This window comes from Arachis hypogaea, chromosome 3, assembly GCF_003086295.3.
Source record: "Arachis hypogaea cultivar Tifrunner chromosome 3, arahy.Tifrunner.gnm2.J5K5, whole genome shotgun sequence".
In the NCBI taxonomy this organism is placed as follows: Eukaryota; Viridiplantae; Streptophyta; class Magnoliopsida; order Fabales; family Fabaceae; genus Arachis; species Arachis hypogaea.
In genome coordinates this window covers 29453575-29472131 of record NC_092038.1, presented here as the reverse complement: position 1 = coordinate 29472131, position 18557 = coordinate 29453575, and the positions used below count along the sequence as shown (strand labels likewise).

Here is an 18557-nt window from a genome sequence, read left to right as displayed (position 1 = left end):
TTCTATTGTTTGATCCCTTCTACAATTGCCTAAGCAACCTATTTATAATGGTTGGGTCTGATGGACAATTCCAATCCTTACCCTTCTTATGACGTCATTGCTTACGTCATTGTTTATTATCTTGCACCAGCTACATTGTTGGTGCTCTATGACCTAAGCGCTTACGTCACTATGCAATAATGTTGAGAGATGCTTCAGATGTGCTGTCCTCCTCTTTCATCATGTGACCTTCAGATGCGTTGTCTTCTTTCTTTATCATGTGGGTTGATTCCGTTTTATTATTGCTTTCTTCAGATAACTCTGAGACACATAGCTGGCACTTGTGGTCTTCTCTGTCTTTTATCAAATAGCAGAGATTCCTCTTTATCCCTTCGGGGAGCTTTTCTAAGAGTCCAGATAAGTTGTAGAATGCTGATTCAAATTCCACTAAGAGTCTCATCTCTCTTTCTTCAATTTCATTCCTTTTACTGGACACAAGCAAAGTATTTCTGCTTTTATAGTTGATTCTTGTGTGAGATTCCCTTGTTATCTTTTGAGTTCTTTCGAAGACCCATGCTAGTGTACTGGCTAGTCTTCCTTCATGACTGTAGATTGTTAATCTTGAACTTGATCAATTGGTTGAAAATTTCCTGGGAAGACGGACATGAAGATTACTTGATGTGCTGGAACCAAGCATTCTTCTTCTTCATTAAAAATAGGTTGACTATTCGTAAATTTTAGGGATATATCCCTTGGATTTACGTTGTCAATCATATTTTTAAATCTCTTTACTGCATCAATAAATCCTGCAGGAAACTCACTAATAATTTTCAAATCATTAAAAATTAAAATTGTATCAATTAATCCATACTGGAAAAACTGATAGGTGTCAGATGGGGAAGCCTCTGGAAATATAACCAGCTTTGTTAGCTGTTCTTTGGCAATAGGATAATATCCCAAGATTGCCCTTTTTTCTTCAGTCCAATTTAGGACTATGTTAAGGGTTTCTCTGAGATTTGATCTACAGACCCTTTTCTTTTCCTTGATTTCGGCCCTTGTAGGAATGTTTCTTATTATTCCTGTTCTCTGAGTTTGAATTGGAGCTTTATCTACTCTTTTTAGGGTTTGCTCTGGATGAAGAGCTTCATATTCCCTGAAAGATTCCTTTGCTTCTTCCAGTGTTAAAAACCCTCCTTTATGAATTATCCTTGATTGATGTGTAAATGGTGCTGCTTTTTCCCAGGCATCATATACTCCTTTCATGGGGCCATTATAAATTACATAATATTTTTTATCTTGGGTGGATTTTTTGATAATTTCAGCAATTGTTTTATTTTCTGGAATTTTTTCACCTGATTTGTCCACCACGCTTAGCTGGCTGAACTCTTATGGTTTTGGTTGTTGTGTTGATTTCATTGCTTCGATGGCCTTTTTGAGGGATTGGATCTGTATCCTTATTTGCTGACAATGCTTGCATTTTTCAAGTTCTTCTTCGTATTTCTGAATTTCTTGATCTAATGCGTTGTAGACGAACTCCATTCTCTTGTTAATGTATCTGCAATAACATTTTTGTCACCTTTAATATAGTCAATTTTTATTGGATATTGTAACAAAAATAATTGCCATCTTACCAATCGTCCATGATTATAATCAACTTTTAAATTATATCGTATGAAACCTGTTAGATAACTTGAATCTATCCTTAATGTAAATTTTCTGGGTAGTAAATCAATTTTCCATTTCTTAAGAGATTTAATTGCTGCTAGAGTTTCCTTTTCATGAGTGGTATATCTCCGTTCTGTTGGAGTAAAAGTCCCTGAAATATACCTGCAAAGTAATTCCTTTGGGGAATATTTAGAATCTAGTGATTCTTTTTCTTGTTCCAAACTTTTTATAGCTTTCTTAGCTTTTAGACATCCTGACCAGGTTATGTCTGAAGCATCTGTTTCTACTATTAAGTAGTCATTTTCTTCTGGAATATAAAGTTCTGGAAGTTTTTCACATAATTGTTTAATCCTTTGAATTTGCATACTGTCTTTTTCATCCCATTTCCATTCTTTTTTAGTACTTATTTTTGGAAATAAGCTTTTAGTGTATTCTGTTATATTCTTTAAAAATCCTTGATCAGAAATATAATTTATACATCCTAAAAATCTTTGTAATTGTTTTCTATCTTCTATTTTATTAGGGAATAAATTTACCTTTTCTAGGACATTTGGTTGAAGTTTTAGCTTTCCTTGAGTGGATACAATTAATCCAAGAAACTCTATTTCTTGTTTTGCTATTCTTGTTTTCTTTTTGCTAAGAACTAGTCCTTTTTCCTTACATCTTTCTAAAACTATTAATAATTTTTGAAGATGATCTTCTTTATCCTGTTTTGTAAAAATTAGTATATCATCAATGTACACTAAAACAAATTCATTTAACTCTTTTAGATTTTCTTCCATAAATCTTTGATAAATACCTGGAGCTTGTTTTAATCCGAATGGTAATACATTCCATTCATAGAGTAACACACTTGTTGATTCTTTTGTTGGGCAAGTAAAAGCAGTTAATTTCTTTGTTTCTTCGTCTAAACGAAGTTGCCAATATCCTGATTTTGCATCAAGAGATGAAAACCAAGTCGCTCCTTTTATTTTTTCTAAAATAGAATCTTTTCTTGGAAGTTTACGAGCATCACCAATAGTTGCTTCATTCATCTTCTTATAGTTAATAACCATTCTTCGTTTTCCTCTTTTAATTTCATTATTATTTTCGACATAAAAGGCTGGAGCTGCATGAGGACTTTTACTTAATCTTATAATTCCTTTTTCCAAAAGATCTCTACATTCTAAAGAGAACTCTTCTCTATCTCTTGCAGAATAAGGAATTTTATTTGGAACATTTATCTCCTTTATAGGATCTTTTAATTTAATGCTTACTAATTCGTTATTTGTATTTTTAATATCTAACGGATTTTCAGCACAAATTTCATCCAAAAGTTCCTCTATCTTTATTTCAAGATTATTTTTTGGAATGTTTATCTGAAAGTATAAATTTAAATAACATGTTTCTAATATAGAAAATATTTTAAATTTTAAGATCTTATCTATAGTAGTAGTTGGTATTTTTATACGTTTTGATTTTTGATTTATTGAAGAATCATGTGGAGCTTTTAAAACTATATATGTTAATTCTTGAATGAATGGATGATATAGTTTTAAAAAGTTATTTCCTATGATAAAATCCATTCCAAAATCTAACATATATATAGATGGAACAATGAACCTATAATTTTGAATAAAAATTTCAGTCATCTCTGTTTTTTGGTCAATTTTATGTATTGATTTGTCAGCTATTCTAACTCTTAATGGTTTCTTTAATTTTTTCCAATCAAGTTTTATGTTTGAACTAGCAAAGCATTGTGTTGCTCCAGAATCTATAAAAGCATTTATAAATTTTTCTGTTATTTTTATAGTAATAAATGTGGCATTATTACTCAGTCTTTGAGTCTGTTTCTGAGACATATTCAAAAATATAGTCTAGGTTATCATCAGATTCCTCTAAAGGTTCCATAAAACAAGACTTAGCAATTTCTATTTGTTTAGTAAGATCTTTTTTATCCTTCTTTTTCGGGCATTCATTTGCATAATGTCCTTCTTCTTGGCAATACCAGCACTTACAGTTTTCTTTTTTATTTGGGCAATAGTTACTTTTTTGCCTTTTGTTTTTATTGTTATTTCTTGTTCTAAAATACCTCTTTTTTCTCCAGTTTGGATAGTATTTTCTTTTTCTAAATTGATATTTTCTCTTTCTCTGAAAATTTTTATTAAGCCCATATTTTTTGGGTATCTCTTCATTATCCTGACAGCAGATTCTAATTATATTTGCAAATCGTTTTTGAGTTGCTTCTTGCATACAACGCTCTTTTATTTCCTCTCTTATTGCAGCGGTTGCTCCACCAAAATTATTTTCAATTGTCCCTCTATTTATTTCTCTTATAAATCTTCCCATTATAAATTCATTAGCAGGATATGGAAGTTTTGTTATATACATACTAAGATAATGATTTTTATCTTCTTCTTTTAATTTGTAATAATGTATTCTATATTCACATATATAAGATTCCACATTACATAGATCATATATCTGGATATTAGCTAAATGGTTTTTTGCTTCTTGATATTCTTTATTATAGACTTCTTGTTTATGATCTATAATATTTTTTCCAAAAAATTCTTTATATAGAATCATTATTATATATAATATCTCATCATAAGCTGTTATTTTTGTTGCTAAATCTTCTATTATTTGGTTTTCTATTGATGTCATATAATCTCTTATAGTTCCTTTAGTATGAAATCCTATGTAATTCCAAATATCTCTTCCAGACAATTCACTAAGCTTTGGATTAGTAAAAGCTTCTAATAAAAAGGAATTCAACCAATTTTCAAAAATTTCTTTTTCATTCTTTTTACAGTCTAAATCAAGCATTCTTTCTCCTTCCATTTCTTGGATTTTAGGAACGTACTTTGATGGTATTTTTGTATATTTTGAATCTTTATTTATAAACCCTTTTTTAAAAGCATAATTATCAAAACTTGTTTCCCATTTATATTGAGATTGGTTATCTTTAGATGTTCCAGCTTCATTTTTTACTTGTATTGGAATTGCTGGTTCTTCGTCACTTGAATAATCTAGGATGTGTTCTTCATTTTCTATATTTTCAGAATTTACTAATTCTTCTTCTATTTGAAATCCTTGTTCCATAATATTATTTTCTTGAGCCATTTTTAATTGTTTAAAAAGCATTGTAACTTCTTCTAACTTTTCTTCAATATTCATAATTTTAGTGGTGGTTTTACTTTTAGATCTGTTATGTTGATTATATTTTGAAATTTTTCTTCTTTGGGATTCTCTTTTTCTTTATTTCTTTGAAATTTTATGGATACTAATATTTCTTCAAGCATATCTACTATAGAATTTAATTGTGGGTTAAAAGTATGATAAAGATGTGGGGAATCATTTCCATGATAACATTTTTTAGAAATTCCGTGTGAAAAATAAGTTTTTTCAGGTTTTTGAAGTCCTTCAATAAAACTTATAGTAAAATAAAGATTTTGAGAAAAATCATTTTGTATTGATTTTAAGAATTCGGTGTCATTACAGTTAACATTAGTTAAAATCATTAATTTTTGGTCTATTAATTTCGATAACTTGATTATTTCTTCTCTTAAATCTTCTAATTTACTTTTTTCCATTAGGTGACGCTTTTCTTTGTGAAGAGTTACGGTTTAAAGTGTGGCTTTAAAAAGTGTGGTGTAAACAAATCTTTAAATCTGTACCAACTTTGATCTGTATACTAAAATTCTCCATTTTTGTTTTGTTTAATTTTTTAATTTTAAAATTTGATTAATTTAAAAGGATATTTTTGTCTCATCAAATAAAGAAAGGATGTTTAAGTCTTTTTATAAAATTAAATAAATAAATATTTTTTATTTTTATTTAATTAAAAAGGTGTTTTAGTAAAAGTAGTGATATACTATATATTTAAAAAAGAAAAAATTAAATGCTGACGTGGAAAATAAATTCCACATGACTTATTGTTATTTGTCCATATCTTAAACGTATCGGTACGTATTAATTTATCATCGTACCGTAGCAATCACCTATTTAAATTACTTTAATTGACTCAACTCCAACAAATATTCCACGTCCTAGATCGTTAACTTAACTTGTTGGAGCTTTGCTAATTGAATTAAGAAACTCTAATAGATTTTTCACATTTTAATAATTTACTTATTAGAACGAGTTAATCCAATTACATTTATATAATTTAAATGACAATGATAGTAATCCTTCTAAAAAATAACATAAATATGTCGAAACAATTTAGTTGTGTCTGAATTTAATTTCTTGAATCTTATTTTAACTTCATGTCCACAATCTCTAAAACCCCTTAATTCGTGACTATTATGATGTCTCCTCTCCAAAATACGACTTGGACACATAACTGCCAAATTCAATTTTAATGGTTACGAGAACCTATACCCTTTTTTATTTGACTCGTGGTGAGGCAAGATCACAAGCAACGGCACTTGTTTTTTAACAATAAAAAACTCAACATCGTTTTGCTTCATCAGTGCATCCTCTTTTAGTATTTTTATGGGTACACAGTACAAGTCAAACTTTGCATAATAAATTATATATGTTAAAATTATTGTCTATAAGTTTTGGATGTCTAATTTATATTAAGCCATAAATTTGAGGAACAAGGGAAGCAAGGCCGGATAAGTCAGAACAACAGACAGACACGGTCATGAACTTAAACTATACTTGCAATATGAAGCCAATATTGAACACAAGATTTCTACCTATGACGCCACGACTTAAAGGAACAAAATCTTATATGTATATTACTAAAGTCCTATACACTATTGACAAGTGCCCTAACATAAAAGTATAGAGACATCAAATACACAATCTTATTTAATTGTAAAAACAAAAAAATAAAGACACATACAAAATATATTCGTGCATTATGAGGAAGCAGAAGTAGTGGAAATTCTCTCGAAGCGACTAAGCCTGTTATCTGCGAGTCTTGTGGCATAAGCAGAACTCTTATACTCAAACCAAGTAAAGTCATTGTATAAGCTTTCATTTCCATTCAATAAGAGAGATGGCAATGGGGCTATTCTCTCACTCAGAGGTGGACCACAAAAGTAAATCATTGACAGCCTTGATTTCAACCCGTTTGCCAGAACCCTGTGCCGTACGCTCCGAAACCGTCCATTGGTCAAAACCTGTGGATGCATATCCCCGACAAAAGAATATTAATAATAATAATAATAACAATAATGGTCAAATGAAAATGAGATATTTAGGATGACTAGACAAAGTGGGTGGCATATTCCATTTCAAATATAGTATGCAAAATCATGCTGACACAACATGAATACGAAAAACATTTTGTTTTTATGTTTTTCGTACAAATTCCATGTCATCTTGAATAAGAAATGTTTCCTAAACCTATAAAAGTCGGTTAGTATAAAAAAAAAAAAAAAGTCAAAGAGACGAATTCTTTTTCAACTAACAAATCAGCTAACAATTGAATATAAAAAAAACATCTAAAATTAAAAATAATAAAAATATTTAAAAATAAAATAAAATAAAATAAATTTAAGATTAAATTTTATAATATATAATATAAAATTTAAATTTTAAGACATAAAATTTAAGAATTAAAATTTAGGATGAGAACCAAAATTGGTAACGAATAATAAATAATAATAGCTGTAACAACAAAAAATAGTGGTTGACTGGTTGGTGATAACTAGTGATAGATGAATAAAATTATAGTGTTTTGAAAAAAAAATGACAAAGAATAAAAAAATTATTTAAAAGAATACTTTTTTGTCGTTTTTTTTTTGTATTGTTGGGTTTTCTTAAAAAAATGTAATTTTTATTTTTGTTTTTGCAGTGCTGGCTGTGGGTGTTGGTTTCCTAACATGATTGGGAAACATAAATTTGAGAGTCCAATCAATATGTATAGTGTTTTTATAGTCCTTATGAAACGATTTGAAGATGAGTGTATCCACATGTCAAAGCAATTATCCATAGGAACAGGAATAAGAATATGTCTCATTATTGGCTTCCAACAATAAATTAAACTATAATATGCATATATACCTGCAGAGCATCACCGACATTGACAAAGAAAGAGTTCTGATCAGGTGGCACTGAAACCCAACTCCTATCTCTCAGACAAATTTGGAGTCCCGAACTGTTGTTGGACCTCAACAACGATATGATTTGTGGGTCTGTATGCTCACCAAAACCAATCATGCCTTTGCCATTATTATTGAAGTTCTCAGGATATGGAGGGTAATGATTGAGCCTGAAGACTGAGTCACTCTCCTTGTCCATCATCATCTTGCTGAACACATTCTTTTCCTCAATGTTCAATCCCTCAGCCATCAGCTCAAGAATCACACATGCCATCTTCCTCACACCACACATGTAATCACTTAGCACATTCCTGCCAAAGATATATATATATATATATATATATATATGATAAATCAATGAGCTTTTTCCTTCCTTTTTTGATAGTTGGAAAAAAAGACTCGTTAAAGCAAAACATTCATTTTTTGGAATATAATGTACCGAAACTGCTCTGCTTTTGGACCAAAAACAGAAGAGAGTCTGATAAAGTTGTAGTCATGGTTGTTTGTGAGAAGAAGGTATTCGACCCAACCAAGGTCACCGTTGCGTCCAATGTTCTTGTTGCCATACCCAAATGGATTGGGAGTGCCTGCTTTCTCCTTCTGAGTGAAGGGGAGGGAGAAGAACTCTGCGGCTTGGGACTCCAGGTTGGAGATAGCCTCCATAGGGACAGCATGGTTAATGACCTTGAAGAAGCCATAGTCCTCACACGCCTTCAAGATGAGAGTCTTTGCGTCCCCGGGTTTGGAAAGGTCCACCACAGGGACGATGGATGTAGGGAATGTGGGTGTTTTCCTTATGCAGGAGTACTGCTCTGTTGTTGGTTTGGACAACAACACCATCTTTCTTCTTGTTTTTGTGCTTTGTTTTATTTTATTTCCTCAAGTGCTAGATACAGAAAGAAAGACACAAAGTTTGTCTTCAGAGAGGTTATGGAGAGTCGAATTAATGTGAATTGAATGGAAGATGCTTGTGAGGAATGGTTTGGGCTCTTCGCTATTTATAGCCAGGAAATTTCGTGGGGGCAGAGGGGAAGAGAGACAGTAGAGAGGGTGGGGGCCGGAGGATAGTGAAAGAGAAGAAAATTTGGATTGTTCAACCGTTAATAAATTAGTATAGTAATATAAAACTAATATATATATATATATATATATATATATATATATATATATATATATATATATATATACACGTGTGTGTGTGAATTTTAGTATGCTTATATTAAATTCAAATTTTTTTATGGATTTTGCTAGATAGACAATAGTTTTTGTGAATAATGTGAATAATAGATTTTAAAATTAGTCCAATAAAGTAAAAACACACTACACTCTCAAATTACCCGCCTAAATTTTAATATTAGGATAATTATCCGTACACCTAGTGAATTACATCCGATATATCTATTGTTCGCATCATTTAGTATTTTTATTGTTTTTCCTTTTTTTATATATATTTTTGTAATATTTTAGTAATATTCTTTAAAAGTGTTGTTAAATAATAAAAAAATCTCATGTATTATTTTTTAAATAAATAATTATACATTTAACCAATTCAATACATAGTAAAAATTTAGATAAAAATAAATTCATGAATGTTCATAAGTTCATGTCTGATATTTGATGATGTTTATTGCTTTTAAGTGTTATGTTGATAACTGAATATTGAGAGTCCTTGATATGATTTATATGTGTTTAATATAAATTTTGGATGGATATATTTGTTTATTTATGATAGTCAAATGTATTATGTAGCTGGACCTAAATTATAATTTTATATAAGTTAGAAATTATATAAATATCTTTTAAAGTGATGGTTACTAAAGTTAATTATATAAAATAATAAAATTAAAGATTGTAAAAAAAATCTTAAGAAGACTTTAAAGTATCATAAAAATATGTGATGGGTATGGAGTATTGAGAACTCATAAAGTGATGATTAATAATATCTAAGCATTTTTAGTAGTTTTTAGATTTTTTTTGAAATAGTTGTTTTTATATTTGTAATGAAATTTTTATATCTAATCATATATCTGGAGTTGTTTTAGAATAATTATATTTTCAAGATTTGTTTTAAAATAATCAAGATAAAATTAATAAAGAAACACAAAATACACTATCAGGAGAAGGAAAAGAAGCTGGCGCCAGGCTTCAAGGATCCAAGCCTAGTACCAGCAGGAGCAAGCCCAGCACCCAACACCGGCGCCTAGCTCCCGTGCTCCAAATCTGGCATCCAACTTCCAAGTCCAACTCTAAGACACCAAGCTGGACGCCTAACTTCAAAGATCCAAAGTCCAACACCTTCGTGGACCTGGAAGGCCTAAAATAGGCTAGCGTCCAACTTTGAGAAGTGGCGGCCAGCGCCCGATCTCAGACCTCGACTTCTAGTGATTTTGCAACTCCCAGGTATCCAAAATTCATTATAGTCCAGTTCCAATCCATGAAGCCCAGTGCAAAGTTCAATGCCACTCCCAAGAAACTTTAAATTCAACCGAAGATTCAAGATTTAAACGATTAGTTAGCATTACTTTTTTGTAGAAAGATAAGATTTGGTTAATAGGATTTAGTTATAGATTAGATTTGAATTGTTGTTTTTATCTATCTTATCCTTCAAAAGATAAAATTAGATTTAGTTTTGAATTTGAATTTTAGGTTAGAAGTAGAATATAAATAAGTGAACATTGTTCACAAACGAGGAATTAAGGAATCGGTGATTAATCATTGAGGATCTTTGGATCCCGACCATCCATCATCATCTAGCATCTCATTAGTTTTAGTTTGTTTTCTTTATTACGGGTAGCTAAACCTCCTCTGTTAAGGGTTAGGAGCTCTGTTTGATTTTATGGATTGGTATTGTAAGTATTTTCTTTATTTTAATTCATGCTCTTATACTTTTTTTTAAGATTGAGTCTCATTCCTCATCTTTAATGGTTAGAAGTATTGAAAAATATTCTAATTCTATTTTAGATTTTTTTTTAATTTAAAAAATTTAATATTAAAATTTGCTTGAAACTCTTTCTTATGATTTTCAACTTGACTAGAAATAGTATTTTAAAAGTTGTGCGGCGTTAAATCGAAACCGTACTTAACCTCTACTCTTAATTAGTTGACCAAGAAAGTGACGATTAGTTAAGTTAAGAGAAATTAAATTGTCAATAAATTGACATTTGGTTATATATGATTTGTCTTAAAAGTATTTTTGCATGAGTCAAATTAAGAATTTCTAAAAGTTAAATATTTTCGAAGTCTTTAACATCTTATTCACTAGTTACTTCTCCAAATTCATAAACATTCTCTCATTCACAAATAAATAATTTGATGACGTTTATTGCCTTTAAGTGTTTATGTTGATGATTGAATATTGAGAGAGTCATTGATATGATTTATATGTGTTTAATATGAATTTTGGATGGATATACTTGTTTATTTATGATGGCCAAATGTATTATGTAGCTTGGAGCTAAACTATAATTTTATATAAGTTGAAAATTATGTAAATATTTCTTAAAGTGATGGTTACTAAAATTAATTATATAAAAGAATAAAATTAAAGATTGTAAGAAGAATTTTAAGAAGACTTGAAAGTATTATAAAAATATATGTGATGGGTATGGAGTTCTGAGAATTGATAAAAAGTGATGATTAATGATGTCTACGCATTTTAAATAGTTTTTAGGTTTTTTTTAAATAGTTTTCTTAGGTTTAATTTAAAATTTTTATGTTTTTAGTGAAGTTTTTATGTCTAATCATATGTCTAAAGTTATTTTAGAATAATTATATTTTCAAGATTTGTTTTAAAGTAATCAAGATAAAATTAATAAAAAAACACAAAATACACTGCCAGGAGAAGAAAGAGAAGCTAATGCCAGGCTTCAAGGATCCAAGCCTCGTGCCAGCAGGAGCAAGCCCATCACCCAACATCGGCGCCTAGCTCCAGTGCTCCAAGCCAGGCGCCCAACTTCCAAGTCCAGCTCCAAGACACCAAGCTGGGAGCCCAAACCTCCAATTCCAGAGCCCAATTGGGCGCCTAACTTCAAGGATTTAAAATCCGGCGCTTTCATGGACTTAGACAGCCCAAAATGAGTTGGCACCCAACTTTGAGAAGTGGCGCCTAGCGCCCAATCTCAGACCCTGACTTCAAGTGATTTTGCAACTCTCAGGTATCTAGAATTCATCAAAGTCTAATTCCAATCCATGAAGTCCAGTGCCAAGTTCAATGTCCAGTCCTAGGAAACTCTAAATTCAACTGAAGATTCAAGATTTAAACGATTAGTTTGTATTAACTTCTTATAGAAAGATAAGATTTGGTTATTAGAATTTAGTTTTAGATTAGATTTGAATTGTTGTTTTTATCTATCTTATCCTTCAAAAGATAAGATTAGATTTATTTTTTAATTTAAATTCTAAATTAGAAGTAGAATATAAATAAATAAACATGTGGTTCACAAACAAGGAATTAAGAAATCAGTGATCAATCATTGAAGATCCCTGAATCCCGACCATCATCATCCTGCATCTCATTAGTTTTAGTTTGTTTTCTTTATCATGAGTAACTAAACCTCCTTTGTTAAGGGTTAGGAGCTGTGTTTGATTTTATGGATTGATAATGTAAGTGTTTTTTTATTTTAATTCATGCTCTTATACTTTTTTAGGATTGAGTCTCGTTCTTCATTTTTAATGGTTAGAAGTATTGAAAAATATTCTAATTCTATTTTGGATTCTATTTTTACTCTGAAAAATTTAATATCAGAATTAACTTAAAATTCTTTCTCATGATTTTCAACTTGACTAGGAATAGTATTTTAAAAGTTGTGCGGTGTTAAATCAAAATTGTGCTTAACCTCTTCTCTTAATTAGTTGACCAAAGAATTGATGATTAATTAAGTTAAAAGAAATTAAATTGTCAAACAATTGAAATTTGGTTACATATGATTTGGTGTGAAAGTATTTTTACATGAGTCAAAGTAAGAAAACATAAGCATTATCTTTTTTAAAAGTTAAACATCTCTAAAATCTTTAACGTCTCATTCACTAATTACTTCTTCAGAATCATAAACATTCTCTCATTCACAAACAAACACTCTCCTTCGCTGTTCTTCGTTACTTCAAGATTCTACTTTAAGATTCACATCCTCTTGTTAAGGTTTGATCGATCTAATTCAACTAGAAGTTCCTTATCTCAATCCTTTAATCCTTGTGAAAATGATATACACTCATTGTGGTATTACTTGGAGCGATTTGGTGCACTTACTAATATACGAGCGTATCAAGTTTTTGGCTTATCAAGTTTTTTGGCACCATTGTCGGAGATTTATTGAGATTGATAACATACATCTAGTTGAATTACTAAATTAGATCTTTGTGTTATTTTATTTTATTTTGTTGTTACTCTTTTTTATTTTTCTTCTCTTCTTCTTTATTCTTCTTCTTTATTTCACATGGTACATTTTATTTCTTTTTTTTGTGTATGCAAAGGAGTGATGGATTGGACACTATATATACAATTCTAGCACTCAATAGACACATATTTCAACAAATCTCCTTACTCACAAAATAAATGGAACAAATATACGTTATTACGTATGACTTGTGTGGAAGAACACACAAGAATGAGAGGTGTGAACTATTTAAAGAAGTCCAGTTATTCACTGAGTAATTAAATTTTATGAGACAATTCTCAAGGTCAGAGAATAACCCATACCTCCATCCATGGAGGTATTACCCTTATTCTAGTTGAAAAAAATCAAGGACAAGGATACTTCAATGTTTTTGTACCAACAACAAGTAAACTCAATGTAATCCTAAAACCCTCTTGAACTTGTTATGGAGAGACTATCTCAATCCACTGTTGAGTTTATTTTTGAGAAACTATATCAGTCTACTTATGCGTTTTTCAACAAACATAAAACTTTCATGCAAGAGACACGGACAAGTTTTAAAAATCAAGAAATCTCAATCAAAAATTTAGATGTGCAAGTAGAAAAAATTACTAAGCAATTGGTAAAATTGGTAAAGAGGCTTGCAAATTCCTTTTCGAGTGGCACAATACCAAATTCTAGAAAGGAATGTAATGTTATCTCCCTAAAAAGCAGAAGAATGATTAATAAGGAACTTCTCAAGAAAGATGAAAAAAAAAACCAAAAAATTCTAGTAGAGAAAAAAGAGAAAAATCTACGAGAAGAAAAAATTCCTGTACCGACAGAGATCAAGAAAGAAAAAGTGAAGACCTATGAACAACAAATTTCATATCTTCAAAGGCTATAGAAACAAGATCAAGAGAAGCACTTTTTCAAATTCTTGGAAATGTTTAAGAAAGATGAGATGGTAATTCTTACCAAAGAGTGTAGTGACATTATTCCAAAAAAAAACTACCACAGAAGTTAAAAGAGAAATTAAAAGATCCTGATAGTTTTCAAATTTCTTGCACCATTGAGATAACACCATTGATAAAACTTTTTGTGACTTAGGGGCAAATATTAATTTGATATTTCTGTCCATAATGAAGAAGTTACAAATTAAAAAAGCGAAGCCAATAAAAATTTCATTGTAACTAACCGACTGATTATAAAATTTTTACACGAAATAATAAAAAAAACATTGGTCAAAGTCAAAAAATTTATCTTTTTGTTGAATTTATGATCTCGACATAGAAGATAAATATGCTTCTATCATTTAAAAAAAATCGTTTATAAAAAATTATCAATCTTTTAATACGAAACATTAATTAATTCGTAAAAACATAAAAATTATCTTTTATTAATAATATTATTAATGGCATGTTTAGTTAAAGTCTTTAGAGTAAAGTATCGTTTTTATTCCTAACCTTTGGGGTAAGTCCCAAAGTTGTCTCTAACGTTTCAATTGTCCTATTTAAGTTCCTAACTTTCAAAATTAACTCAATGTTGTCCTGTCGTTAGGGATCCGTTAACAGAATTGACGGCAGGACAAAATTGAGATGATTTTGAAACGTTAGGGGCTTAAATAGGACGAAAACGTTAGGGACAAAACGATACGTAAAAATAAATTTTAATTTAATTTTATCTTTCAATAATATTAATTTTGTACTGTACATAGTATTCAATTATTTTTTAATTACATCTAAATAAATTACACTTAATCACATTTCTTTCATTTTAAATAAATTTATTTTTTTATAATTTTAAAGAATTTTGAGACATTAGAGACAAAATGTATAATTTATATTTTATTGTATATATATTATTTTTTTCTTTTCTGCAAGTTTATATACTAGTCATTCTACAAATATTTCATGATAACTAAAAATTTTTAAGAGTAAAATTATAAAAAAAATTAATTTATTTAAAATAAAAGTAATATGATTAATTGTAATTTATTTAGATGTGATTAAAAAATAATTGAATACTATGTATAGTAAAAAATTGATATTATTGAAGGATAAAATTAAAATTTATTTTTATGTATCATTTTTGTCCCTAATATTTTTGTCCTATTTAAATACCTAACGTTTTAAAATTGTCTCAATTTTGTCCCATCGTCAATTTTGTTTACGAATTTTTAATGGCAGGACAACATTGAACCAATTTTAAAATGTTAAGGATTTAAATAGGACGATTGAAACGTTAGAGACAAAAACGATAGTTTATTCAAGTGTTCGTCTCCCTTATTTAATTTGCAAAACTCGAGTAATTTATCTTTTTACAAAATTCACATTAAAAAATAAATTAGCCAATAATGTTATATTGATACTTTAATATTTTCTATGAAGACAAAAAAATAATACCTCGTATCAGTTCAAAAAATCTCATTAGTATAATATATATTTAGATTTAGTTTGGTAAAATTTTTATTTGTTAAAAGTAATTTATAAAAGTTAATTTTTAAAAGATAGTTTTTTAAAAGTTGTAATATTTATATTTGGTAAATCAAATTAAAAATAAATTTCAATAAATAGTAACAACAGTTGCGTTTAGTAAAATAAGTTTTAAAATTTAAAAATACTATAATAAACATAAATATAAGCATTAAATTTAAAAATTAATTAACATATGAGGTTATATTAGATTTTTAAATTTTGAAAAGTACAAGTCAATTTTAAAAAATTTTAGTTTAGATACTTTTAAAAGTATCCTAATCTTTTAAAAACTACACTCACAAATATATAATTTTTTTAAGAGGAGTGCTAAGGGGCCAACAACTTTTGTGATTTGTAGCCATCAAGTAGTCATCAATGATGTTTTTAATGGTGTGAAATTTCATCAAATGGTGTGGAATTACTCATTTTTCTTTTGTTGATTATATGTTGGCCAAAATTTAATAAAATTGTTGATCCCTTAGACTTTTTCTTTTTTAAATTTATCAAATACAAAATAAAAAGCTTAAATTTTTAAAAAATATAAATACCTCTTCAAAAAAATTTACCAAGCCAAACCTTAACTTTGCCTTTTAAATTATGCTAATTTTTTTTGGATATGAGAAGTATGTGTGTTATATGTTGTTGTGGAGAATGTGGGTACTAGACATAGATATGGGACAGCTTTTTTGAAACAAGGGATGAAAAAATTGTGCAAGAGAAAATTTAAATTTTGGCGAAGGTAATTGGATTCTCCTATTGTATTTAAAAAATTAAAAAAATTTAAAATATACAAATCGGACCCAAAAATCGGATGGTCCAATTTTTGTTACTGATACCATAGTTATGTAAAGCACTTATACACTCTATAATTAAGTTCTACGTCATTTTTCCTTCCACATTTAAATTAAAAAGTATCTAAATTACCAATTAGTGAAAGATAAAATAGTCAAAAAAAAATTTATTTTATAAATTAAATAAATATAATAATTATCGAAATAAATAATTTTAAAAATATTTACTGAAATAAATATTCTCTTTTATCTCGTTTACACTGTAAACGAAATATATGTATCTCGTTTACAGTGTAAACAAGATAAGAGAGATGGACACGGTAAACAAGATATATGTTTACAGTGTAAACGAGATATATGTATTTAAAAAATAATTAAAAATAATAAAAAATATTAATAATATCAATAATCAAAATTTTTAGCATGCAAATAATATATAAAAAAATTGGTAAAAAAATTAAAATGGATATATTTGATCAATTAGTACAAAAAAAAGAGTACATAAAAGATTTTAAATTAAATTATGATTGGATTGATTTAAATTTAAAAAATTAAAAAAAGATGTTGATGGGATAGTAAAAAGAGAATTGAAATATTTATCTCCCACGTGAATTATCTTTCATGGATGATCTCTCACGTTATGTTATCTCTCACTATCTACGTGAGAGTTAGTTTTCTTCCCACTATCTCTATCAATCTCTCATAACTAACAAACAGTTATAAACAATAATATTGATAGTGGACAGTTAAAAATTTGAATTTAAAAGTTAATAAAGAGAGTACATACAAAATTTTAGAATTTTATCAATTAGAAATTTAATTTTGGTTCCACTTATAAAATTAAAGATAAGAGATCACACTTTATTTTCTCAATTGTTAGCAAAAATGGAGAGAATCCATTTCCATATTAATAGTGGGAAGTTAGAAAAAAAAGATAACGTAAAACGATGAACAATCAATCTTCTCTACCATTTAAAAGAGATACTTAATCTTCCCATTATTTAAAATTATCTATCTTTTCTGTTATCTAAAACATTCTATTTCCAAAAATTTGATCCAAACTATATTATTAATATTTTTTATTATTTTAAAAAATTACATTTAATTATTTATAAATAATATATATATCTTATTTATAATGTAAACAAAATAATATATATTTACACTATAAACAAAATATATATATATTGAAAAAATACTTATTTTATTTATACTGTAAACGAAATACATATAAATATATCTCATTTATAATATAAATGAAATAAGAGATGAATATTTATTTTCGATAAATATTTTTAAAATTATTTATTTCAATAATTATTATATTTATTTAATTTATAAAAATAAAAAATTCAAATAGTCCAGCCATGTGAGTCTTGTTGAAAAGTAATCTGTTCATCACTTACCATTAAAATATTGTTGACAACTGACCGAAGTAGTCGCATCAATAGATGCCTTTGATAAGGTGTGTACTGTTTACTACTATTACTAGTAGGGACACTCTACTATATAAATTGAAGTGGTATAAAGAAAAAAAATAAATTTTTTTTATAATTATTTTTTATTATTTTATTATTATTCAAAGTGTGGGTCTTATCTTTTTCAATTTCTCTTTCATTCCATAAAAAAAATCTATAAATTTACATCTTTACCATATAATTCACCTTACTACTATTATTATTGAAAAAAATTTTAAATCTATCACTACAGTCATTTTTAACGGTAAAATATATATAATGTATATAATTAAAATTAATAATTAAAAATTATTAAAATATTTATATTAATATATTTAAAAAAAATTATTGTTAAATATGTAATTCAACCTACTACTACTACTACTATTATTATTATTATTATTATTATTATTATTATTATTATTATTATTATTATTATTAGTAGAGTAGAATATCTGTTTATATTTTTATTATTTATATTTTTAAATATTTTTAATATTTTTTATTTATTTAATTTTGTTTATAATATTTTTTATTCATATTAAAATTATTTTTTAAAATTTTTAATTTTTAGTATTTTAATAAAATTAATGTTTAAAGATAATTTTAATATAAATTAAAAATATTAAAAATAAAATTAAATATAATTAAATATTAAAAATATTTTTTAAAAGAATTATAAATATTAAAGATAAAAATATAATTTATTTTGATTATCGTTGAATGTTCAATTTACATTTTTTTTAATGTTTGATTTATCTGTCTTTCTTTGGTACTGTTGTGGTTGCTACTGTGC

General features: G+C 27.8%; 1 protein-coding gene across 1 annotated transcript; it reads right to left on the bottom strand.

Moving 5' to 3' along the window:
* Positions 1-6147: 6147 nt before the first annotated feature.
* LOC112790076 (gibberellin 2-beta-dioxygenase 1) lies at positions 6148-8776 on the bottom strand. The gene is made up of 3 exons (XM_025832300.3): positions 8125-8776; positions 7648-7996; positions 6148-6761 (listed from the first exon to the last, which is right to left on the bottom strand). Exons 1-3 carry the CDS (start codon positions 8523-8525, stop codon positions 6498-6500), a joined length of 1014 nt encoding a protein of 337 aa, XP_025688085.1. The 5' UTR covers positions 8526-8776; the 3' UTR covers positions 6148-6497.
* Positions 8777-18557: the final 9781 nt, after the last annotated feature.